The 27505-nt window shown below is 38.8% G+C and overlaps 1 protein-coding gene across 2 annotated transcripts; it reads right to left on the minus strand.

The window, feature by feature from the left end:
• Positions 1 to 991: 991 nt before the first annotated feature.
• On the minus strand, positions 992 to 27371 carry DCLK3 (doublecortin like kinase 3). Of its 2 annotated transcripts, none has more exons than XM_062567895.1 (5): positions 27289 to 27371; positions 11489 to 13368; positions 4995 to 5127; positions 3900 to 4067; positions 992 to 3007 (listed from the first exon to the last, which is right to left on the minus strand). In XM_062567895.1, exons 2-5 carry the CDS (start codon positions 13076 to 13078, stop codon positions 2817 to 2819), a joined length of 2082 nt encoding a protein of 693 aa, XP_062423879.1. In that variant the 5' UTR covers positions 13079 to 13368; positions 27289 to 27371; the 3' UTR covers positions 992 to 2816. The 2 variants fall into 2 exon arrangements, with proteins under 2 accessions (XP_062423879.1, XP_062423878.1); XM_062567894.1 differs by having other exon boundaries at positions 992 to 3010.
• Positions 27372 to 27505: the final 134 nt, after the last annotated feature.

The following is a 27505-nucleotide window of genomic DNA, read 5'->3' on the forward strand; positions in this document are numbered from 1 at the left end:
GCAGTAGGTAAGACAAAAGCTTGAGAAGAGGGAGTAGTAGGTGCAGAAACACCACGGACCTGAGATCAGTAAGGGATTTTCACAGGTTCTTTGGCTCAGCCCTCTAAGATCTATTAGCTTTCAACACCAACAAGCAATGCTTCAGACCTGAAGCCTTCATACTGAGCTCACCAAGATCCTACGCGTATGTGCCCATTGCTTCTAACAACTAAAATCAGACTGGAAACCTGGACTCTTCAGTGCAGCACAGAAGCAGTGCAAGAACTCTTCAAGCTGTGGAAAAAAAGAAAGAATAGCTAAATAAGAGAGAAAGGAGGAGGTAAAAGCCCTGAGGAGAGGTACCTGGCAGCTTTTTGAGACCCCAGCCTGAAGAAGGAAGGTCTAGTGCCACATGTCCATCAGCAATATCAACAATCCTGCTCCTCAGCACTGTGCTGGCAGTGTCTGTACTCAGAAAAGCTGTATTGTGACAGCACACAGCACAGGCTGTGTGTAGTCACTCTGGAAACTACAGAACTTGAGAGAACAACAAAATCTTTGCAAAAATAATTACTTTTACATTTATTACAAGTAAATTTTCTATTTTCTGTACTATGGAAAAGAATGTAGGCAAGTACTTAAAGATGACAAGACAACCCTTAACCCAGAATCTCCAAACTGGAAAATTAATTCCTGATACAGTATGGTTTTGTCACTTCCAACTTAATTCCTAAACTACTGCATTAAAATTATAGAGAATAATAAATAATTTTGCAGTTCAGAACCATTTTTCCACTTTCCTATCTAAGGGAGACTTAAATTAGCAGAGAGATTATTAGTAATACACAACAACCACAAAATGCATTTAGAATATTACCTATATTCTTACCTATAGCCTTAACTCAGGAAAGCAGTTAAATCCATTCTTGTTTTTGGAAAAGGAGACCTTTTCCTGACCAAGGCCTCTAAGCAGAGGTATAATATATCAAATAAATACTACTTAGGCATACAGTAAAGATTTGACGGTTGTTTTATGAATAGTTGGATTCCACAGCAAGTCTTAATCCAATATGCATTAAAAATGAGCCAGTTAATTGAAAGTGCAATTCTTCATTTAGAAATAAGTCGTCTCTACTTTCAAGCATCATTCTTGCTTGAAAATAATAACAAGTTGAAACAGAAACACAATGGCAGTACTCACATTTTTTGGTAATTCAGAAAGGTTACACAATTATATCATTCAATAAAAATAATGCTCTGGTTCATAGAGTTATGAAAACCTACTTCTGATTCCAAAATGCTTCTGACCTCCCTCACTATGAAATACATATACAGAACAGCAGCTCTGCAACTGTAAAATAACCTTATTCATTTCTATGAGCTATGAATTCAACACTAACACTACTGGTATTTTTAATGTTAGTATCATTTACTGACATACGAAACTCACGGACAAAGTATTATAAAATAGACAAATGTGCTTTTCAGTTTTGATTAGTTAACCAAAAATTCCAAGATACAAAAGCTGTTCTAGGTCATGCATTCTCAGGACTAGAATTTTCCCCAAAGATTTCTTTAAAACGCTATCCAATTCAATTATAAATAACATAAGCAATGAAGTATCTGACATTTCTCCCAGGAGACTTTTCCACAGAAAAACAAGAAGTTGTTTTTTCCTGAGTTTAATGTAATTTCATTCCATTGCCCATTCTCACATAAACAATGAGAAAAAGTTCCCTTGGGAGGCAACAGAAAAAAAGAAGTTGGTAAACTAAACCAATAAAGTGTATAAAAGCAATTCAGCTGCCAAGCGTGCTGATGGAAAGAGAATCATAAAGGTAAGAGCAAACATGAGAAAGTCACAAAAGCAACTTCCTAGTTTTCTCCTCTCCATCAGCATAGAGGAGTCAGATTCATATGGATGGCTCCCAAGAAGAAACCAAATACCAAAAAAAAAGTGGGGGTAATAACGCCATACATGCACCTTCATAAAAAGAAAGGAAAGAAAAGAAAAGAAAAAAAAGAAACTGCCCAGCTTTTTATTTCACAGAGCTGGAAAAGCCTTTTGCAAGGTATTATTATTACAGTCCTGAAAATACATCACCCATGTCATCTTTCCATCTCTTCTGAAAGATATATAAAGCTATCACACTACACAGAAACTACCATATTTTAACAAACATGGTACGGTCTATTGCCCTGTCTCTGAGAACATCTAATGAAAGATGCTACCAAGGGAGATAATCTAAAATATTTGATTTTGTCTATATTTTTCTTCTCTCACAGCTTAATAAGTAGTATCTTGCTATTTACTTAACATATCCTACAGCTAAAGGATATATTTATTTATTGTTTTATTCCCTCACCTTCTTCATTGCTCTTAGGAATTGATGAAAAACAGTTCAGAAGATTAGTTCAGGATGTGTACACAGACAGCCATTTTGACAATACTATAAACAAAACTCCTAGAAGGTATTACACAAAGAGAGAAAGAGAAAACACCTTACTGTCATCACTAATGTTGGCTGTAGAAGCAAACATTTGTCGCCTATAAATGATATAATTTTGTAATGTAAAAGCCCTAATCAGTATTTAATAAAGGACACCTTCCAGAAAATATCCAGTCCCCAGTGATGTCAACAGCAAGACTCCCAACTGACATCAGAGAAGTAGATTAGAATTTGATTCCTGTCCTTCTCCAGAGGCTCAAAATCAAAAAACACCTTGCAATGGCCTGCAATAACTGTAAAGACCCAATTCATTTAGAAAAGAAAATGAAAGTAATCAATTAATCCCCCCTCCCCCCCAAAATAAGACTAGATTAGTTTGAAGAGACTTCAGGTGTCATCTGCAGCTTCCTTGCGGCGCTGGGTCCGGAAATGCCGCTCAATATTTTTTGTCACTTCCCTTTGCAAATTTCTGTTGTTAGTTTTTCCAGCTGTTCTGATCCAAGGATGCTGAAGTACTTGTCGTGCTGTGTAGCGCTTTTGGGGATTCACTATCAACAGCCTGGTTATGAGGTCTTTTGCTGCTATTATGAAAGATAGAAAAGGAGGGAGGAGAAAAGTGATGTGATAATGCAGGCAGTTATACCTACACAAAACATCCTTCTAATTTTTCCTATTAATTTTACCATAATGACTTTTGAGGCTACTGTCAGGAATACTATCAACTGGATTTTAGAACTGCAGGGAAGAGATGTCAAATATTCACCATGTCCTTTACTGAACATTTCTGCCCTACAGAAAGATTTGGGCAAGGAAAAAAAAGCAAGGGAAAGGAATTTAATGTGGAAAGCATGCTGTAGGCATCAGGCTAGGTGCTCTCATTCACAGGAATCAGTGTTAGGCATCTGACCCCTCAAAGAGCGTAAAAGTTCTAAAAGTTCAGTGCAAAAGAGGTTTTGCAGGGTGAGGGGGAGGAACAGTTTGTTTTCAGTTTTGCAGGGAGAGAGGGGTTTTAGGGTTTTCAGTTTTGAAAAATGCACAAAGAGACTAAACCAGCCTGTGGGTGGAAAGAGACTTATTCAGTGCGGACCCCACTGATTTCAATGGAAAATCCACAGAGTTCTATAAAGCAAGGATTTCCTTCTCAGATTATCAACCTGACATACAATTGTGGTGCCTTTTCCATGGAGCCAATTCATACGAGCAAGGTGAGGAAAATCTTTGCTCTTTTCTCAGAAAGGGAGTAGTCAGTTAAGCCAGTCATAGGCAATAGTCACAATCACAGCCATGGATATTACCAGAGGATTAACTTCAGATTTGAAGTAAATACAGATTCACACAAAATAGACCTTGAAGACAACCCCAAAATTCACCAAGTTCTTTGTTCTGTCCAAAAGTGGACTTTGTGTGCCCAAACCATTTCAGGGAAGAAGTCTGTCACTTCTCAGATATGGAGTAAATGATGACTCTTACCTGCAGAAATACTGTCCCAGTACGGGGAAAGGAACTCATAATGACCCAGTTTTATGATCTGAAACAGCTCTTCTTGATCACGTTCCTGACTGCGAAAAGGGGGAAAACCACAGAGGAGAATGTAAAGGATCACACCAGCTGCCCACATATCAACTTCAAGCCCATAACCTTGGGGGAGAAACAGAAAAAAAAAAAAAAAAAAAAAGAGTTAATTATCTTTTACCAAAAGTCCTGTTTCAGAGAGAAAAATCACAAATGGTAGGGAACTTTTTCATTCCATTCTCCAAGAAACATGTAAGTTTGCATAGTTTCTTGAAAAGATAAGGTCAGCTGAAGAATGAGTGGCTGGTACATCATGTTTTCAAGTTGAGCTTGACTATTTGTTAATAATTACAGTTCTCAAAGTCCCTCTCTTCTTCAACACATTCTCCGTCTCACACGGCCAGTACCAATTGGAGCCTAATTGAAGAAACACAGCCTGCATTTGTAAAATAGTCCTTCTCAGATTCCTCTCCAAAAAAGCACTATGAAAGTGCCAAGTTTCCATTGAAACGGAATATAAGTGGAGATACACAACCCAGCTCCACAGAACAACAAACAGAAATAGCTTACTTGAGTCATCAACAGAGCTGCCTCTTTTCCAGGTCTGAATCTTTTTGGATACGAAATCTCCAAACCTTCTTCTGATTGAACTATGTTTGGAGTTGTTACATAAGTATGGCATAAACGTTCACAATCTTTTTGCATCATTATGGGCCTTGGATAGTTGTTGGATTGCAAACATGAAATGAGGATGACTATCCTCAGGTTTGAAAGAGGAACTCTTGCTCATTTACCTCATTTCAGCAACTATTATCTATGGTATTTTATGTCTTGCCTGCTTGAAAAATACCACATTTACATTACCACAGACTTTAAAACTACAGATATTACTGGTGTCATGCTTACATTTTTCAAAAGCTAAAAGATTTTCTTTCCTTCCACAGATTATACTGCTAGCCAATCTCCTATCCTGTAAAGACACATTGATAGGTTGAAGCATTCTAGAATATTTCCATCATTAGAAAGTTCAGAGTAATTATATGATTTACTCACCCTTCTCAGCAAGTATTTCAGGGGCAACATACGTTGGTGTTCCACAGACAGTAAATATGGGTTTCGTAACCTGCTTTGCAAGGCCAAAATCTGCCAGTTTCAGTGTAGTAGATTTATCTGCATTATGCTGGACCTATACACAACAAAAAAATGTACATATTTAACCCAGATTCATTTGAAGACAGTAGAATATAAAGCAACCAGTTAATAACAAGCAGAAAGTAGTAAGGCCTGATAGTAATGCTTTCAAATAAATCAAAATGAAATGGAAACAGCATTTTGATAAACAGTATTTAGAAAGTTGTTTGCACATGCTAACTTGGTGTATATATTTAAGAGGAGAAGCAATAATGGAAAAGGAAATTTTATTCTAAAAACCCTGGTACACTAACTTCCAAGAAATGAAAAGGCAGGAGAATGAAAGGCAAAGGAGAGTGAATTCAATGTTAATTTTCTTCCCCTGTGAAAACAGGTTCTTCTTTCCCTTTGGAAGGATGAAAGCTGTGAGCTTCTTTACACTGAAATGTGATACTCCCAGGTAAGTTACTGACTTCACAGTGTCAACCAAAAAGCATACCTCCCTCACAAAAGTCTAATGAAAAAAACAACCGCTCTTCATTTATTTGCAAACTACTCTGCTACTCTACCTGCTGTCCTGAAAGCAAATATGAGTCACGGTTATGACATATTAAGAGTTGGAAAAATAGATCCAAGTAGAATATCCTCCTAAATCTGTCTATTTTGCAGTTCCCATCTCATACGTCCTCCTGAAAAGTAGTCAAAATGCTTCTTTCCATTCTAATTATGACTGTCTCTAATTTGTAATGTGGAAATGTAACTTCATTTTAAGAAACAAAATATTCAAAGGTCAAGGCATGAAGACAGCAAGGTAATAAAGCATATCAATATTCTTAATACTGGTGATTGATATTCCAACATTAAGAAGTAAAAAAGTGTTACGTTGCTTTAAATGAGAAATTGTCCATCTCTGTAACTACGGGGAAGAGATCTGCAGTCAACATGTCTACAAGAAACATGAGGAAATCCAGACTCACCAATTTTGAAGGGACAAGTTGGAATATGATATGGTAGAAATATACCATGCTTTAACACATCACACTTTACAATCAGACAGTGCTTGAGAAGGCCAAAAATTCAGGGTAGTCCCTGTTATTAAGGCACCTAAGGGCACAGATGGGACAAAACTTGCTCTCCTACATTACAGCCAAATAATCCCTACTTGTCTTCTTTATATCACATTAAAAACACTCTTCTAGTTTCCATCCAACAAAAACTTTTAGGGTTTTTTGTTTTCCTAAGAAAAGTAGTTTTCAGTGTGAAACTGAAAATAACATTTCCTACAGGCAGGCAGCAAAAACTTTTGCTGGAGAAAAGTAAAATGTAGTAGCTATCTTTATTTTTAAAAGTAGACAACTTCATGATGCTTTCTCATGATGTGCTGTAAACACATCAGCTGAGAAAAATGAAAAATAGAATTATATTAAGGTAACAGTTACTTACTGGAGAAGCATCTATGCACAGAATTTTAGAATCTAAGCATATGGATAATAGTGGTAGCATGCTAAAAAAGTTACAGTGGAAAATTTAAGACAAATAACTGTTATATGCTTACATAAACATTTAGAAACCAGGGTGGATCACTGGTCCTAATCTCAATCTTAGCAAAGTCAATAGGGAACATCTGGTTATCTTGCTCTGTGAAACATACTTACACTTTTTCTTTTATCAGGACATCAAACTCTAATCTCTCAACAGAGCACAAGGTGGCAATACTGCACTGCCTGTTCTTCCAGGACAAAATCAGTAAGCTTTTATTTCACGTAACAACCAAACAGGTAGTAACTTAGGTGTATTTTCACAGTTTTGTGACAACTATTTCAAAGAAAACATGTAACCTGTCAGCACGCCTGGAAACCTCAGCCCAAAGCTCCTCCGCATCTTCATTAATACTACACTCTGAACAACTCAAACTCGGCTCAGGTAGAGTAAGCTCAAACGAAGGGTCCAATCTTTGCACATTCCGATCTATTCCTTCCGTTGCATGGCAGAAGAAAAACATTTAAATACTTTTCAAAATAGAAACGTATACGCCACTCAAACAAAAGGCCCCTCAGTCACTTTTGTTTCTTCTGAGGCCAGCGTATCTACTCACAGCAGCACTACAAAAACGCTCAAGAGAAATCTAGCCACTCTTCCCATACCTACAGTATGTGCTCTGCAGAGCCAATGTGAAATGGTGCTAAAAAAACAAAAATGGTAATATTAGATGATTATACTAGCCTTACTGTGATGCCTAAAAGATACCTATTACAGCATCCGCACTCAAAAAAAAGAATGGTTCCAAAAGCCCATTTAAAAGGCCTGCCTCGTCTTACCAGCTAGAGTCAGCGATAAGAAGGAATAGTATTCAGTACACTTTCTATAGGCAGCCAGTTTAGGTATTATAACTATTCGTGTCCTTCAACTGCAAGGCAAATGCCCAGTAGTCTTCCACTGCAGGCAGCCGAGAACACTGACCACTCTCTTGAATGTGGACACCATAGTGGCATATCCAAATACTGTTTTGGACTTCTAACCAGTCCAGCCATGTGCCTAGAAGATTTTAATACAGTCATCTCTAATAGAAAGCCAAGTCCACCTTCAAAGAAAGGGCAGACTGATGTTTTTTCTTTATCTTCCATGCTGATGACTGCCACCTCTTCATGCTCTCATATGTTTTCACATACACATTGTGATTTTCAACAGGATGTTTAAGATGGTAATTTATAGCATAAATATTCCTCTGTATGCAAATACATAAAGTAGCATAGATTCTTCATATAGACATCATGACAGCAATCTGGTCTGTAAGATCTGATTATATATTAGAAAGAGAGCTAAAGAGCTACTCAGAGCTAAAGTACTGCTTATATACTCAAGTTTCAGACTTCCTTTGCTGCTAGCTAGAATAATACCTCCATGAAAAAATTCTTATAAAAAATGCCCTGTGTAGGCTTCTTATACTGAAAGCTCCTGACAGGCAATCGGTTAAATAAAATTTTAACTCCAATGCATTTGGAAACCTTTCTCAGTACTTTGTATATTTGTAAATAGTATCACAAAACTGAAGTTAAATGAGAGAAGAGCTGAACCTGAAGTTCTCATATATACATGAAAATTCAGAGAAAAAGAAAAAAAAAAAGATGGAAAAAAATGTATGAAAAGCTATAGCACTTATAATATTACTTATAAAGTCCAATGTTAAACACAATTACCATACTGGCATGTTTTAGAGACAAGTTTACGATCACTGATACAAGGGGCAAGGATGGAACTTCGGGTCTTTTACAGCCATAACCTGGAAAAACAGCCACCACACTTTGAAACTAATTTCTAACCCACAACTCAAGAAATGCCACTTCCAATAGAATTAAGAAGTCCGTTAGCCAAGAACCTCGTTAGAAAATTCTATTCCTCCCATGGTCCTCCAGGCAGCATTAAAGAAGTGACTGGCCTCTTTTGTGAAGCCAAATATACCATATTGCTCACCTTTAATGGCAAAGGTTTTATTGTTAAACATCTAGTCCTAAATCAGGTGACTGTGTCAGCTGAAGGGAGGGAGTCACAGCAGCTGTCTTCACACCAGCTGTCAAACAGATTTTGTTTTTGTAACGCAATCACCACCCTTCTGCCTCACAGTTATGCTGCAAGGAGCATGAAAGTTGCTGGCAGGCACAGCAATAAAAAAGGGAGGGAAGGACAAAACGGAGTAACTGTGGATTGTTATCGAAGTTTGTAACTAGAGGACAGTTCTACAAGAGAAATAAGAATGAACTAATTAAACCAGCTTTCCAACTCTGTCCTGTGTTAATAACCTTACATTTCATTAGTCAAAGTGTATTTCCACCTTCCCTTCTGTGGGAGGTGGGAATAGGGATTCTCTTCTTTCCCCAGCTACTTATTTCCATGAAACTTGTAGAAATACTTCCTCCTCAGATTACTGTTCTGTCAACTCTGATGGAAATTAGCCAGTAGGCTCAAAAGTCATTAGGAGCAGTATTAGACAGAGCAGGTTTACAGCTGACAGACACATTGCCTTAGGAAAAAAGACTAAGGATGCTTTCTCTTCCATTCTCCATTTGCTAAGATTTAAGAAATACGGAAAAATTACAAGAAAGAAAAAGGACAGGATCCACCTGACCAAAAGCAGAGGTCCAAAATAGGACAAATGAGTCAGCCTAACGTGTGTGCCTATTTCTTTTCACTAGGTACAAAGAGAACCTAGAAAGGCTAGCTTAGACTTAAACATCTACTGAGTGGCAATCTGAAGTGAAACGAGAAGTATCCCACCACCAAGAACAGAAATAGTGCTGACTCAGGATGCCAGCACTTAACAGTACTGTGCTTCCTCTCCAGTAGACTACCCACAGTGCCTGACCTGCCAACACTGGATGAGCCCATGAATTTTTCTTCAACATTTGTTATTGTTCAGCTCTGGCTGACACTTTAAGATTAGCAGCAGCAGTCCTTCCTTCTTCATTACTGTTTCAGTGACTCCAAGGAGTCAGAGACAGCACCTTTTAGGTTAGAAATAAAGAAATCTTTGCTTAGATGACTTGTATTTACTAAGATGCTTATTGGATAGCACACAAAAACCTTGCTAAAGCACCATTCCCAAACACCATGGTTAAAAATACCCTTCTGAGAAGGAATCCTTACAGAAGGGACCTGTGTTGCTGGAAAGAGTTCATACAATTCCCATACCTCTGCACTTAATGGCAGGAGTAAGTTCCACTGGAATATCTAAACAAACAAACAAAATACTATTAACAGCTTATAACCTCATTTGACTTGTTGAACTTGCTACTTACCTTAACTTTTCAATGGGAAGCTTTATGTAAACTACATCTAAAGGTAGGTGTTCAGTCAATTAGCAGCAAGGGGAAAACTCCAACAGATAAGTCTTTTCACACTCAGTTTGGGCAATCCTGCTGCCAGAGGTAAATTTGTCCTTGCAAAATATTTTCTGACATATATGTTTAGCCAGAATGATTATTTCAATGCTACAAAACTTTGCCGCTGCCCAAGAATCTCTGTTTAGCAGAGCGTCAAATTAAACGTGAAAACAATCAGAACAGATCTGTATCATACCCCTCTTTCTGCTTACTTGCATCATTGTGATGATTACACATTATAAAAGGAAATAAAGCATCTGGTCTCAGGTGTTTCACATGCACCAGTTTAATTTCAGGAAAGAGGAAGGAGTAGAAACTGGTTCATAACGGAAAGTTCTTCCAGCCTCTGGAAGAGCACTCTTCAGTTCTGATTGAAGTTTTGCTTTCACATTAAACCAAGAAGCATGAAGGCAGGGCATAGAAACATAATTGTTTCCACAAACCAGACACTTAACACTCCTCATCTTTTCTTTAAACACAGCCCACATACCAATAATCGTCTTCAGACTACCCAGGTTGCATAGCAGAAACTAGTATACATATTATTGGTTGATTAAAAGGTTCAGGAGTAAACCTTTCATGCCCATCATTGTCCAATCTCTTGCTTATCCTACAGGTTACATCGTCTTTTTTGTCCAGTAATTCCCAGTGATATCTTCCCAATATTAATTCCATTAAAGAACTGAACGCATAAGACTAAATTGCCTATAATCCATTTTTGGCTAATTAGAATCATCCACCAGCAGATCAAATCAGATTTGCAAATACATGGTCTCTATTTGCAAATACATGGTCAGAATTTTGGAACTTTAGTGCAAAAGCGTAAGACGCGATTGGCAAAGGAGCTCATGTGAGTAACAACTGACTTCAGTGCTGAATGCAAAGAATGTAGCCTCAGAAATGTGTAGTAGAAAAGAATTTTGCTTTTTGGCACAAAGGTTGTACTTGGGCTGACTTCAGTGTTCAGTGCTATATTCACCGAAATACTCACCTTGCAGTTCTAGATTATTTCAGTCAACTGCATCATACCTCTGCTTTTGAGAAACAAAATCATCACAAGATAGAAACTACTACAGGAGAGGACTAGCGTGTTGATCTGCAGAATGTGACTGCAGTGGACAAAAAGAGCTTCAATCAATAAGCTGAATTGGTAATTTTAATAAATTTTGGTCTGCAAAGGAGATGCCTTATGATTCAATGCATGTTTCATGCAAAGCATTCAAGCTTGAGTACCTAAAAGTCAGATGCTAAATAACAGATCTGATTTCCAGAAATTTGGAAAAATTCACTATGCATGAAAGTCAGGTCACTTTAGTATGAATTTCTATCTGCAGGCACTGCTATCAGCAGTGTACAGCAGATACATGCAAAGTAAACTATAAGGCTACTTTCACTTCAAAATTGTACTCTTTTCCAAATGTTACAGCTACAGTACCTCTTCTCTGTATTGTATTTCCTTAAGAAATATCCAAAGATCCACAACAAAAAGGAAACTAAATCCAACTCCTGCACATACACGTTGTTATTGCCAATACTTACCAAAAGATTTTCTGGTTTGAGATCTCTGTGAACAATGTTTTTGCTGTGAATATAAACCAATGCCTCACACAGGTCAGTGATCATGACAGCAGCATCATGTTCTGTGAACTTCACGCTTTCTATGATTGCATCAAATAAGTCCCCACCTGGGACATACTCCAGGATAAGATAAATCTCAGACTCCGTCTCATACACTTCAATTAAGCTTACTATATTGGGATGAGAAAGACTCCTGATGATCAGAATCTCACTTTCCATCATGTCCTCCTTCCCCTTCAGCTTGGACTTATCAACAATTTTCATGGCATAGATCTCATGGGAGATGCAGTGGCGACATTCCTTCACCACTGCAAAGTTCCCATCCCCAATGGTCCTGCCAATCTCATAGTGTTTTTCCACATCGCTTCTGCTTTTAATAGCATGCCTCCGGCTTGTGTTTTCCAGTCCCTGAGCCTTGTTTGCCTCTGTATTCATTCTGCGCCCTCCCGCTTTTTCAGGTCGTCTCACATAACTCTCCCTATGTAGGATATCCCCCTCTCTTCTGGCACCTTCCTCTTTAGTCCTTTGCCCCTCTCTGCCCTCCCTGTGTGTTTTTGGTGGTTTCTCTGCATCTCTTGGAGTATCTTTCATTAACCAACCACTTTGGTTAGTTACACAGCAACTTCCTTTCCCTTCCTTCACTTCATGAACTACCTGCCCTGCTTCTACAACATTCTTCTTGATTTTTACTACTTCTTTCTCATGGTTTTCATGCCTCTCTAGACCTCTTTCCTTCTCAATGCTCCATTTTTGTTTTTCCAGCTCTTTGTTAATGTTCCTATATAAGTGCTTCCAGGTCCTCCTACAGCCATCATCCTTCAGTCCAACCTCCTCAGCTTCCAGGGGAATTTCTGAAGAATTCCGACAATTCCTGACTTTTGCATTTCTTTCTACATGGTACTTCTGACATGTACCTGTGTTGAGGTCTCTGTTCTCAAATGAGGTCTCAGCCTGCCTTTCCCTTTGTAACTTTTCTCTGGCCTGCCTCTCCCGTTCACACTTCTCACATCTCATAACTTCTTCTGAACTCTCTTCTACTCTTTTCTCAGGACTTTTCTCTTCGTTACAGTGCCTCTCGCCTTCTCGGGCTTTTCTAGGCTTCACCCCTTGTTCACCATCCCAACTTTCTCTAGTCCATTTTTTTTTGGTTCTCAATTTTTCCTCTTGCCTTGTCTTGGCTTGACTTTTTCCTTCACGTCTGGCTATCAGTTTGGGAGACACAGCATCACTGCAGTTCTTGGCAACTTCTGTCTCATCAAAGCCACTATCCACTTTTGAAGCCTTGTCATACAGCCTGCTCTTCAGTTTTTGGGACTGCTCCTCATTTTGCTGAATTGCATTGACAGCATACGGATTATCTGGATAAAGTTCTTGTATTACCAGTTCTAGATTCTTCAAAGTGAGCTGCTCTCTTCCCATAGCTATGAAGGCATCACCTTCCCTGAAGAAGTCAGAAACGCTTCGGATTTCTCTACCTCTCAGATTGTAAAGCCTTCTCACACGGTCATTCTTCCAGCGTGGAAATCCCAGAGCTTCTGAAATGTCAGCCATCAGCTGTTCAAAAGTCTGGACTGATCTCCTGTTCAGAAGCAAAGTTATCTTTCTGAGTGTGTGTCCACCAGGCTTCACCACGGTAACAATCCTTGGCTTCACAGGGCTATGCTCCGAATGTATCGTGTGAAAACCATTCCGGGGATTAAAAAATGGTGAACTGTAACTATGCGCACTCAAACATGGTTTTCCAAAGTTTCCTCGACCAACAGAAGAAGTCCCTTGTAGTTTTCTTTCCTTTACTTTCGAACATGCATTGTGTGACGTATGGTCAAACAAGCCTCCATGTCCTAGGATAAACAAACAGCAGGCATATTATTCATTATCCATCATCAGATGTCTCTGAGTAATAGTACTCCATGCAACAGTGTACATGGTCTCTAAGTCAGGATACACACATGCAATGTTTATAAAGCACTTAAATTGCACATACATGCAACTACAAACATTAAGTTTGTCATAAAATACCTACATTAACAAATACACACTTTGCGACTGAGACACGCTATTCAGAGAAATATATTGGAAACGAATAGATCTTTCTCCTATATCTCATCAACTTCCAGCAATCCTCAGATATAGGGTTACTCATGCCAGGACTCTAATCAGAGGGTTTAACATCCCTTAATAGATTCAACTTCCATGAACCCAGCCCATTCCACTTTAAACTCAATTGCAATATTCACACCTGCAAACTCTGAGGCAACAAGTTCCACAATTAAATTGCATAATGTGGGAGAAATTAATTACTTTTGTTTCAAAACTGCTACCAGTTGGCTATTTGTGTGCAGCCTTGTATTCTTAAAATAATTATCTTGCTGTTCACTTTCTCTGGACCATTTACTTACTTCCTAAGTTAAGTAAATTTAACACAGGAGAAAAAAAAAAAAAAAGAAATTCCTTAAAGAAAAGTACCACTTTTGCTGTAATTTTATATTATTACTAAATATACTAAAAACATTATTATAAGTTTTTTCTTAAAGACTGTCTTAATTCTGTTTGATATTCAGAGTCATGGTTTTCTGATATTGCGGTTTGACTTTTTTATTCCAAAACATATGTAAAAGCAAGAAGTCCTGAATCCTCCCCAGGGACATTTGCAGTTTTCCCAGCAGGATTTCATCTCGAAACACCAATCAAAGAAAATGGCACTATTCTTCACATGTAATTACAGGAAAAAAAAAAAAGGGAAAACCTAATATACAGCTACGTCCAAAGTTATAAGTCATTGTCTATAAATGAACTAAGAATAATAACGGTATCTTAAATACTCCAATTTCTTGTACTTACTAAGATTAGAACTTGATTACAATGGGAGTCTTTTCAGCCACAAGAAATAAACTTTTATAATGAGATCACAGTGAGCTTCCAACTCCATTTAATGGTTTTACAGTTTAGCCGGGAACAAAGATTCAATAAATTTGAACTAAAAGGATAAAGCCAAAAGAAAGTAGCCAAAATGATTATTGGACCATTGCAACAAAATTCCCAAACACAAATGGCTTATCCTCCAGAGAAATCAGCCCATTTTTTATACAACATTATGATTTAATAGCCACAGTGTGAAAAAGTTCACTCTCATGAACATTCTTCTTGGTGCTAGAGTTAAGATATATATGTTCAAGAGCTCTCACAGGCTTAGGCCTACCACGTTTTGTTTTTTAACTGCTAAAATATCTTCAGTATTTCAATGTACATATTTTTATTTGTCCCTTTCATCAAGGCGTAACAGACCAGAAAAAAAATATGCCTTCACACCTAGAATAACTAACAAAAGGGAAAACTACTTCTTCCCAACAACGGCTCTAGTACTCATTCACCCTTCCTCAGAAACAGCCTATCCAAAAGGCAACACAGAGTCTGTGTGTGCAAAGTATGACATGGGAACACACAGCTACAAACCTCTACTCTGGCAATGGCTTCATTTGGTACTACCACGATGGATACTTCTGAAACGTAAGCCTCACCAGCTAAGCACAGTGTGCCCCTCGGCACCTCCCTTAACTCTTGTCTTCATTTTTTCCCTTCTGCCAAATGATTTTTTTTTCTCCAAATAAATATTACAAAGAAGCCCAGCTGCCAGTATGTTGACTGAAGACGTAAGCATTATATAAGAGCTATGTGTGACTAATGCTTGGTGTTTGTACTGGAGCAAGATATTTCTGTCTTCATTCTACTTTATAGAGATGATCTCTTGTTATTGAAAAATGACTACATATGTGCTAGTGATTTTTCAGCATCAGGTATTTACGCAAAATAAAAGCCTACTTTGAATGGAAAAAAAATCAGATGTAATAATAGTTTTCTGAAATCTAAATGAATTCCAGAAAATTATGTTGGTTACCAGGAACTGCTGAAGCTTTGAATTTGATCAACATCTCTAGATTCTTGCGTACAGCCACTAAAGCGTTACCTTGCTAATGGGAACAGCGCACAACATTTTTCAGCTTATAATCTTGATCCAGCATAAAAACAATGCTGCACTAATAATGACTTTTCCCACAGATTATGTTTCTCCCAGCTATGATGCTATTATCACACCTTTCTGCAAGTACATTCATTTTAAGTGCCTGGTTGCACTGTTGATTATTTCAATTAACTGAGTTTGGATAATGTTTCCTTTGGTTACTAAATCAGTTAAGTTTTAAACAGAAAACATGTTTAATTTTTCTCTATAACTAATGGCCTGTGAGCAATTATATTTCATTAATAAGAACAGCCCAGAGATGTGTTTTTGTACATTTTAAACTGGTTCAATTCCTAGTCAAAAGTAGTTTGACACAAATCACAAATTTAAAAATAATCATTTTAAGAATATGGATGAATCTTGCACCTTTTTCAAAAAAGAAAAAGGAAGTTACATAAATACTTAAACATATACAACTATCTCCTGAACTTTTCTGAGGAAGGGAGGAAGAGCCATATTTTGTCAAAGTGGTCAAAATGACTAATCTATGTAAATACCACATAAATTAAGAAATTAATTTCATTCACCTGTGACAGCTACACATACTAGTTATTTTCCTCTTAAGATGCATTTATTTTACCTGATACATTCTTGTTAAAATATGAAGTAAGCCCCAATCTTTCCTGAAAGTTCACATACCTAAAGCAATAACAAACATTTCTTAAAAGCTATGAAAGATCATGGGCATATACATACGCAATTCTATACCTACAATTTATATTACTTCAAAACCTTGTTTCCGTATTTATATAAAAGTAGGAGAGGAAGGAAGGTAGACATGGGAATCAGAAACACATTTCAATGAGTTCAAGTACTGACAAATGATACAGTGCTGAAAAAAGTTATTGGAAAATGCATTTTTTTTTTCTTTTAATGACTTAGTGAGAGCTAATAGTTGAAAATCTACATATTTCTTGTAAAGGCTGATATGCACAAATACATGCAAGCCTATTTTTACCCATATACACTTCTATCTATACATGGTTATGTTATGTTATTATGTTATCACCAAATGTCAGTATACAGGATGATGCAAAAGCTGAACAAGGCAGAAAACTGTGGGAGAGCATCAAGGCAGTGGTGAGTGCCGAGGGCTATTGCTATGGAGGGGAAGCAGTAGGGCAGCCTGACTGGTAAGAGACACCATGCATCCCACCTAAGCTGTGCACAGCAGCACTGGAAAAAGAAGACTGAGACTTGCAGAGAGATACAGAGCTCTGGATAAGGGAGGACACAAAGGTCTTGAGGGGGCAAACTGATTGCACCCGGTCCCTAGGGAAGCAGGAAGAATGCGACACAAGAGATCTGCAGGCTGCAGCAGATAGCATGCACGCAAGTTCACCCCTCTGCTGGCCAGAGCACAAGTGCTCCCTGGAGAGAAAACAGCTGCTGCAGTTTCTGGGGTTCATTTTTAACAGACAATTCACAAACCATTTATGATAATTTATGATAATTTATGATAATCACAAAAATTCCTACTGAAAACAAAATAAAATTTCCTCTAGCAGACCTTTCCTTGGAGGGTTTTGGTTCCCACTCTGGAAGTGGAATAAGATAAAGGAAATTGAGGGCACTTTAGCTCTGAATAAGGTGTGCATACAAGGCTCCAACCAATCTACGTCTTAACAAATGGCTACAGCCCTACAACACCAAGGTCATGATGTCTGCCAGAGGTCCCATACTATCACTACAATTAACAATCTGCTGCTGGCATTTGCCCTTCAAAGCTTATCCTTTCCCTTGACCAGTCTTTAAGTTTGTGTGTATTAATTAAAATGTTTCCACTCGCCTTGCATTCCTTCTTGGCTCTCCCTCTTGAGATCCCAGTTTCAGTAATTAACTGAATGGTTTTCCCAGCAGCTGATTCTGGTATCAAGTCACAGGTTGCAGTGGAATTAAATTTTTACAAGTATTACAACACAATTTAAAATTGAAGGGAAAACTGAAATAGAATCTAGTCATGCCATCACTTTCAGCATACAAGATGGTTTAATTTAAGTCCTACAATTTAGCAGGCTGCAGATCAATACAAAAGCCTCCATTTAAAAAAGCAGTTGTGAAAACTCCCCAAAACATTGAGTTATTCATAGAAGTAAATTTGCAGGTAACAGGAATAGTATAACTGGGAGTAATTTTGATATATCAGCCCCAAAATAGCACAGACAAAATGTTGTTTCAAATGGGAAGTAAAAGAGTAGAACCAAAATTTTTTTCAGGAAGTCCCAGCAATTCTTGTTGAGGGTAAAACAACGACAACAGAAAGAATTGGCATCCAAAATATATTTATATCAAAGTATCCACAAGTATTTCAAAGTAATTGATGGAGAACAGTCTCTCTGGACTGCCTTTAGCTCAGAGCAGCCAGGTTTGTAATTCACGCAGGTTAACAGTGCGCATCAGCTGCAGGATGCAATAGGAGTCCTCTAAAAGTATACCATATTAATCTCCTCTTCTTGCTGTGAATTATTAAATGTTGCCACTTTCAGGGCTAGTGCATACTGTAAGTGCCCAAGACTGAAGCAGTAGTAGTAGTATGACAAATTTGATGAATGTACTAAATTAGTTGCACGGAAACAATATATGCTCACCAGCATCCTTTTACAGCAAGTAAATTTTACATGGGCATCATTTACAGCCCTACCGTTGGAAACACAGACCTGTCAGTCCAGCTTGGAAAGCATATAGGACATCAGCTGAAAAGATTATTTTTAAAAAAATCTATATATTTATTACAGGCATGGTTTGTCATAACATCCATTATAATTGTTGCTGACACTTCCCCTTAGAGCAATCATTCCTTAGTAGCTTATAGTATTTTCAAGTTTCAACTATTTGAGCAAGAACCTAGTATACCAGTAATTGCTTTAAGTTGATTTTTCTCTTTTTTAAATATTTCAGGTGAAATTTTTTAGCCTTTCTAGGAAAAAGGCAAGATAAAAAGATATTGTTTTACCAGATTCAAAAACACTGGTGAGTTTTTTCTCTAAATAACTGTAGCTGAATACCCTCACTTTCCTTTCCTCCTTGCCATTCTTTCCTGACATTTAGGGCAGAGATTTTGCAAGTGTTAGGACAAGCCTTTACTTCAGCACCACTAGGAAATAGTCACCTCGTGTCAATTTTATCCATATAAGATTTCACCTAGAAAAAGCAATCTAATTTCACAAGATCTCAGTAAGAGACAGTGCCAAATTCAGCAAAAAACCCCCCACTAGCTCTAGCCTGATCGAGCTCAGAAGGCTCACATAGATCAGAGGCATGGTGTGTATGTCCTTGAGGGGCAGCCCAGCTTCAAAAATATCTTTTCCCTTTTAACAGCTACAGAGGTATATTGATAAGAAAAGGTTGGACAGTTGAATCAAAAGTTTGGAATAAGTTAGAGTGGCTGGAGCCTCTCACAGGCTTTTACTGAAAGTCAGTAAGGGAAATGGAGGAGAGTGGAACCAGTTTGTCAGAAGGGAGGCTGGAGGAAAACATGCAGCACAACAATTTGGCTAACAAAAGTAACTAGGACTATAGACAAATATGTGTATATGCAGATAACCAGGACTAGGGAGAAGAGACATCACTCAGTGCTCCAGTGCATTGTGAAAGACAGACTGGCATCATAAAATACAGCAGGATAAGGAATTACTTAAAAACAGGGGATGAGGAGCCCTGGCAAAGAGACTAAAAATGTAAGTCAGCTGGGGAAAGGCAATTGAGACAGAATGGAGGACGAGCTGGGACAGGAACCTGGAACTTGCTGAGTGACAGCAAGAGGGCTAGCAATAGGAAGGGAATTGAGGGGACATTGCTCTTCCAGTATCACTCTGTATAGAAGCCAAATTGACTCTAGCAGGGCCAGTGACTAGAACTGGAACAGGAATGACTGGAGATTTTGACTAAGTGGATGAAAGAAAAAGAAGGCTAAGAAGTCACAAGTGAGGAGGAAAAATGACTGAAAAAGGCTGCAGTAGACTGGACAAATAGGGCCATATTTAGATATTGGCTGACTGCAATTCCTTTGAACTTTGCTGACAAAGTGGAAGCAGAGGGAGACTGGAAATGGGAACCAGTAGACGTGAGGATGGGAATAAGGTGGGCAGAAAGCCAGTAACAGGATTGTCCTTACATCCTCGGTCTGCTCTGTTGCAGAATATCTACCTCCTCCTATTTTCACCTTATCATTTCACCTTCTTCCCCCCCCCCCCCAAAGAATAGAGAAACTGCACGCACACTAGAAGATGGTTCTATTAGAGGAACATTACTAAGTTCTTTATGAAGAAAAGACAGAACTAAAGTCAACACAACTTCATTCACCACCTCCTTGCATAAAAGGCTGTTTCCAAGTGCATAAGATTTTTCCTTTGGCCTCTTCAGGCCACGATGGAGCCTCTTAAACAAAAAAAAAAAAAAAAAAACAAAATAAAACAAAAACCAAAAAAACAGAATCAGGACCATGCAGTGAAAAAGTGTGTTGTCTACAGAGACCTTGTCTCTCTAAATACAGCATCTGAAAAGTGTGTTGTGAAAGAATACAGGAAGAGGAGGAATGTGTTCTCAAGGTGAGGGACTACAGCCTTAGAGAACTGGATTTTATCTCAGACAGCTCCACAGAGTTTCCAAGCAATTGACTTTACATTCTGGTGCGCAAAATAATATCCTAAGACCTGATCCATAAAAGTATTCAATGGCCACAGTTGCAACAGAATTTGCAGGAAGCTGTACCTCAGGCATACAAAGTATCACAACATACCACATACATAACACTAAGTCATTCTGAAAATTGAGGGCCTGGATGTCTCAAATTGCACTCTTTTCCAAGTTAAAGGACTTGACCTTAATTTTTGCACCTTGACTCCCACTCAGAAAAACATAGTTAATACACTCTCTTTAGACCTATCACAAAGATGCTAATCCATATTTGTGAAGTATTCTGTTCTCGTAATGACAAGCATGACAGAAAAACCCAAGAGGAATTTAACAACCCCACATTTACAGCAGAGTTCAAAAAGCATGCCATAAAATGCACGAACATCCGGAGTAAACCGCGAGTTGATGCTCATTAAGTAAGCTATGTCCATCCTTTGCACTGATGGAGTCAGAGACTCCAGGGAAAACAACAACATCTGACAGTGCAGTTAATGGTTATATCATAATGCATTCAAGCAGGGCAGGGGCAAGACAACCTCGCTAATCAATAGTTGTAACGGCTTGACTTTGTAACCTGAAAAATGTTAGATTGTAAGTACCTGTTCTGATAGAAACACATTGGTCAAATGATATGTGCACAGGACATATTAGATGGTGAAACAAATACAAATCATATGATGCAATAAAACAGTATGGTAAATCATCTGGTCATCATAACCATGGTTTCCTGAACCAATGAGATAAGCACAGTCTAAGTATTTTTAGACAACTGACATGTATTTTAGCAGACAACATCAGGAGTTACCTATCATAGTATTTGCAGGAATTATTAATTGCATTAGCTACTGCTGTAGAATGAAAACAAAAACTACATCCAATATTGCAAACACTGCTTATCAGCTGGAATCTTTCAATAAGAAGTTTAATACTGTCACAATAGAAATTAGCTCTTTCCCTCTTTTATAACATCATTTCCCCTTCCTTAACAGTCAGCTGCTATCATTTTCATGCCAGCACATCCACCTCCAATTTGCACTAGTGTAAAGGAGATAATTGCTGACACAATCAAACCCAATTTGTAGAAAACACAGATTACTCAACAGCTCAAACAGTACTCTAAGTTCACTGAAGAAAAACTAATATGGACCGTTCTACAAAAAGGAATAAAGATATATAGATATACTATGAATGTATCTTGTAATTGAAATGAATGTCCTGTAAATATACAGTTTTAGTCCAACGGGCCTATAAAATAAATATAATGGATTCCAAGTTCACTATCTTTCACATCAAGTATGCTTAAAATTTGCATAGAGTATTATCTTTCCTTTAACTGTCAGTCCTGCAAACTCAACTGCGTGTCAAGTTGGGTTCATTCTTTCCCACATATCAATTGAACTAAAGTTTCTCCCACCCAAATTACATCTTGTTCTATTAAGCGAGCTCCAAAACATCAGCAGTGAGGGAAGAAAACATCATTAGAGACTAGTCCTAGAGGACAAAAGTAAGGGAGACGCACACTTCTGTACCCACTCCTTGCCCTCACAAGCCCCTGGCATGCAAGAAGAACCACTACAACATATCTGGTGACAGCATGTAAAAAAAAAAAAAAAAAAAAAAAAGCTTTTGATTTGAAGAATAAAATAAACATCTGTTATGTCATGCAAACTGGAAACCAGAGATCTCTAAATGTTTCAGCTCCATGAAGGTCTATTATTCTTCCCCAGTTTTTCACGCATTCACTCTAATCCCCTCCCGCCCACCACCTCCTCCCGTTTCAGACTCTCCTTTTCACTGCCAGTTTTGGTATATGGATCCTTCAGTTTATGGGAGATGCCAGAGGGTAAGGAGTACAGAGTGGCTGCAAAGCAGGCTAAGGATTTCCTCAGGTGTGAAGGGCTGTCTGGAGGAACAGCCTGGGTGGAAAACCTTGCAGCTGGCTGGACTTCAGCTGAAGACAGGAGACCAAGAGATCCCCACACTGCATCTCTCGATAGAGCTAGCTAGGTAAGCTCTGGATTTTTCCATTCTGAAGATGGATGCTGCCTCCTTGTCACCCACACCTCCAGTGCCAACCTACAGTGATATGCATGTAGGAGGCTCAGCACACAGGAACATGTGACTGTATTTAACTTATTTGAGAGCCATGAGGGATAAGTGACATTTAGCAACCAATCTTCCTTCTCTCTCAACAAAAATGAATTCAGCTTTTTTCCCTCCTCCCTCCCCCCCATTTGCTTAATGTTCAGAGCCTCCTTTCAGTCTGCCCTGGCCTTTCCCTATCTGGCTCCCCACAGAGACAGCAGTTGGGGCCAGACTGCTGCAGGGCAGTCTGCTTTGCTTTCTGACAGCTTTACACTTCCTTTCCCCATCCGTCCATACTGGTTAGGCAAAAATTACCTTCCTACCAGCTCATCTGCTCCCCCTGCAGGCCCACAGCAAGCCCACTATACAGTATAAGGTTTTCCAAATTAAGCCATTTGTAATTAAAAAATAAAATATTTACAGCAAACACAGATGGCTATTGCCATGTGTTAGTGTTAAACTGAGCTGAATCACCCCTAGAACAGCAGATGAAGGTAAAGATTTCATGCAGTCTGGCAATGAGTCACAAGTGCCATCATTTTTATTTTTTTTATTATTATTATTAAAGAGAAGAAGCCCACTTCCATTATTCTTTTCTTCTTTCTGACATTCTAAAGGTAGATTAAAAAATAAGCATAATGAAATCCCTTTAAAGAAGTATACAGATACATAATCTGTAAAGACGAAGTGCACTGCACATGAAATGAAGCAGTGCATTTGGAGATACAAGGCTAAGTTTTTAAAGTTATTACCCTGCATAAAATCAAAAAAAAGAACATTATGAAACTGCTCATTTATTTCATTTTTTTCAAAGGTGACAGTCTGTGTATTTTACTGGTAACAGCTATGCCTGCTTTTTGTAGTTTGACAGGTTTAGGGTCAGCCTCAGTAACTAAGGAAGATCTTGGATTGCATAGCTCATTTCCATCAAGAGCATCTTTCCAGAGAGGGTAGAACTGGCAGAAGGAAGCAAAAGCATCTTACACAACTGCCACATTTGCAATCATCCATCTGTTAAAGCTCTCTGTGTGTTTCTCCAGGTTCAGTATACAAGGATTTTCATGTTGATGTTCTGGACTCTTGAATTACCATATATTTCAAATTACTTATTCAGGCTTCATCACAAAGCAAGTTTTCATTGCTTTTTAATCCTGTTAGCCAATGCTATCTCAATGGAAGGAGCAGGATTCTGCTTATTTTTGTACCAGATTTTACTTGGATTGCTTCCTAAATCTTAATTTGATGACTAATCAGTTGCAACTGAGCAAAACCAATGAAAATTAGAAGGCTTGCAGAGGTGTCACTGAGGGTTTAATTAGGCTTCTAGAACCTTTATTACTAACAACACTGTTGCATAACTGAAGAGAAGACCCAGCTAGAGTCTAATTCTCTGTTTAGTTTGCAAAAGGGGCAATTATCCAAACATTTTACTTGGAAATTTAGCACACTTAAGAGATGTTAACTCACACGTAAGAGTAGAATTTCCAATCCCATTATTACAGAATCACTTTTTAAAGAGAGAGTCGTTTATTAAAGTCAACATTGCAAAATCAGCTGTTTTGCACCATTTATGAAAGAAAATGCTTTTTTCTTTTTGGCAAAACTCTAAGCTAGTGCTAAATATATTTAAAAGCATGATGACAAGCAGAAAGATTAGGATCTTCACATCACCAGACACTTCTCAGCATCTCTACTAAGCAGATTATTTGTGGTGATATGAAAACTGAAAAGCTAAAATATATCTGCAGGCTAGCAAAACTGAGTGGGAGATGGTGTTTTCAAAATGACTACTGAAAGCTTCTAAGAACACTTAGCATAGGTAATTGTCTTGCGTTCTTATAATAATTACATAGAGTGAATTACATTAATAACAGAAGGAAGCTTGTAAACGTGCCCGATTTTCATTTGCAGTGAAGGCAAATTACCAAAACCTAAAATTCACATTAGAACTAATTGAGGCAGTAGCTTCCCCTGCCCTTTTTCAGTCTGCTTCCAAGGACCTAGCAGACATTTTCCTAAAGAAAAGACCATCTACCCTGAAAACAAGAAAATCTTGGAAACAGTGTACTGTTAAAAAGTGACACGTTCACCTCTTTCCATTTCTACATTTTCAGCTCTGATCCAAGTTACATTGAAGCTAATTAAGATTTGCATTGTCTTCAGTGAGAGTTGGATCAATCTAAATGAGACTGCTGAATATTCCATAATATTCTAGTGTTCATTACAAGAAAATCTACTTAACACTGATTTCAAATATTGTTAAATATTTAGAAATAATCATGTCAAAGCAGAAGAGGGAATATAGCGACAAAACCCCCTCCATTAGCCCTAGAGCTGTAGGAAAAGAAGGAAGGATCACCAGCTTCCAGATCTCTACCTAGCTGTAGAAGAAAGCAATGTAAAGCTAATGAGCTTAGAAATTGGGAAGTGAATCCCACAAAGCCTCCCTTAGTCACCCCATGTGGAAAGTCCCACAGACTCCAAAATAGAGAAGCTGGGTAGGACATGACTAGAAAGAGCTGCAGTACAGTCAAATACAAATTCTCTTGTGCAAGTAGTAGATAGAGATATATTCAAAACTCAGATTAGTATGTCCAAGTTAATTAACTTGGGCAAAGACAACAATGAAGACAATGTAACATTAGAACAGTTCAACTTCAGACTTCTGAACAAGTGCCAATAACCTGAATTAAAATCAAATTATCTTACCTGTGCTGACACTTTAAGTCCAATTAACCAATTCAGGTTAATGAACCACATATGGAGATTTACCAGAGGCTAGCCCTCAGCTGACATGTCCTACAAAAGCTTTTATGGGAAGACTGATACCATATCTGTAGATCCACATCCATTTTAATACAAGAAAGGATCTGAATCTGCAGGATCAGTCAGTTCTGTCTAAAGAACCACAGCACAGATTCCTCAAATATAAAATGCTGCCACCTCTTGAGAAGGGCATGACAGAGTTGCTGTTGAAGACATGACTGAACTTGTACCATGTAAACCAATTGTAGTACATTTTGTAAGCTTAAGGCCGCTTGACAGCTGTTTTTTGACTGTGCTCTACTTCTCAATATTTCAAAGAGCCAAAATTCAGAGCGTAGAAGGAAAAAAAAAACCCCACGAAAGTGTTAAGAGGGAAAAGGGTGGCAGGGGAAGAGTTCCAGAGGACTGGGGCGGGGGGGAGGGTGTCAAACCTGTTTGATATCCATGTCATTACAGAAGGCATTCGAAAGTTTTGTACTACATCTGGAAAACTCACCAAGGTTTTTTTTGTTTGTTTGTTTTTACTAACACAATCTTTTTTTCTCTTGTCCCTTACTGAGTTGTCAGGAAGCACTTCCTTGGAAACCATAATACAAAAATGTTGCTTTCCCCACCCCTTTTTAATTTGTAGATGCTTCTCCTTGGCTCCAACTTACTCAGCCCCAGAAACCTTTTAGGTTGTTTCTTTTCTTATCTACCCACTTTTTTGCTCTTTGACTTTTATATTTATTTGATGAATAACTTAACTAATATTTTTTCAGACTAGTGTCCACAGAAAAGAGTACTGCATGAAACAACAAGCAAAAGAAAAAATCTGATCAAAAGCTACAACATATCAAAGGTAAAATGAATGGACAACTTGACAAACTTGTTTAAAAATAGTATTTCAGTGCACAGTGTAGCAAAAGCTTCAAAATATAAGGTTGCTCCTAAGCACTGCCTCTCAAAAATTGAAAACTGTCACCTTAGGTCAAACCAGCAGCCCATCTAGTCTTGACTACTGAGGAAGGGAAGAAAAATTATGCTACAAAATGAGAAGTTACAGAATAGTCTTCCTATACACATCCATTCTGTTATTAAACAGGAGCAAGTAAAAGTGATTTAACTACAGAAGTCAGGTCACACAAGAGTGCCTTATGGGGCATAAAATGCTGCTTGTAAAGCTGGATGGTTTGGGCTGCTGCATGTCAAGGCATCCACATCTGACACCTGGGGCACGGCAGCCTTCCCCACCTTTTAAGCCTAAGCCTGTAACACACATAGCTACAGGTGTAGTAATCTCCAAACTCAACACCATTTGAAGGAAAATTCAGTCTTTAAAGGTGTTCTAACACACAGCTGTGCAACAGCTACAAATCTTTAGCACAAATACTGCTTATTCTTACACAGCATCAGTGCTCTCTTACTGGCCTATCAGCATTTATTTCATATGAACTATATTCACACCACATATTGGAAGACTGCAAAGGACTTCTCATTTTTTATTTTTAACATAATACAGACAACCCTGTCCATGCCTTTCAGAATAGTAAACAATGATTTAACCTTCAGATTTTAAAGTTTGCTTTTGTATCCTCTACAGCTGCTTAGGTAGTCTCTCAGCCTGGGAAAAGGAAGGTTAACCTGACCTCCAACACTTTAGTATGAAGCAGCAAAGTATTCCCCTTTTAGTAATGTTTTATGCTTTCAGTAGTACTTTGCTTCATTTCCCCAAAGCTGTACAACAAAGCTACCTCATTTAGCTTTTCTTATGATGCAAAGCAGGGTGACTTCTCCCTATTCCAAGAAAAGTAACTGAATGTTGCACAACCAAGGGGATGAGCACAGTAGAATAAACATCCCAATCTCGCATCTTTGGGGAACACCTTTTTAAAAGATTTTTTTTCTCTCTTTGAAGCTGTTGCCCGAATTCAGCCACAGCTGCTTTTTCCCTAGCTTGCCCCGCAACAGAAATCCCTCTTTCCTAAATCACTCCATCCTTATTTCAAGCTCAAGTGCCACAGAAACTCTCCTCCGTCCCTCGCGGGGAGCACCGCCGGGCTTGCACGGAGCAAGCCCTGCTGGCTCCCTGCTCACGCACCCTACCGCGGTCAGCTCAGTAATACACACGCAGCATTAATAAAAACACGTAACGGTAAACAGTAACGAGGCAAGAAGTTTCCCCCGCCACCGAAGCCCGGTCATGCCCGCCAACTGCCACCAGAGCCGGGGTCCGGCTGCCTCCAGCTCGCCCTGCCCAGATCACCGCCAAACTCACGCGGAAAGCGGGCGTCCCGCCGCCGGGGAGCTGCGCAGGCAGGCAGCGGGGATGGGGCGAGGGGGGCCGCCGCCGCCGCGCACTCACCCGCGCAGTGGCCGCAGGAGCCCGCGGCGGGGTGCGGCGCGGCGGCCGGCATGGCGCGGCGCCGCCGTCCCGGTCCGGCCGGCTTGAGCCGGGGTGCGGCGCGGTGTGGCGCGGCGCCTCGCCGCCTCCT

Source organism: Rhea pennata, chromosome 2 (assembly GCF_028389875.1).
Source record: "Rhea pennata isolate bPtePen1 chromosome 2, bPtePen1.pri, whole genome shotgun sequence".
Taxonomy (NCBI): domain Eukaryota; kingdom Metazoa; phylum Chordata; class Aves; order Rheiformes; family Rheidae; genus Rhea; species Rhea pennata.

What these genes read in the sequence shown, in the direction of transcription:
- DCLK3 (XM_062567894.1), bottom strand. Translation starts at nt 13,078, where the DNA reads ATGGCTGACATTTCAGAAGCTCTGGGATTTCCACGCTGGAAGAATGAC. An exon ending in TCAAACCAGAAAATCTTTTG is followed by an intron (nt 5,128 to 11,488) that starts GTAAGTATTGGC and finishes TGTTGTGTATAG; the next exon opens with GTCCAGCATAATGCAGATAA. An exon ending in TGAAATACTTGCTGAGAAGG is followed by an intron (nt 4,068 to 4,994) that starts GTGAGTAAATCA and finishes TTCTCCCCCAAG; the next exon opens with GTTATGGGCTTGAAGTTGAT.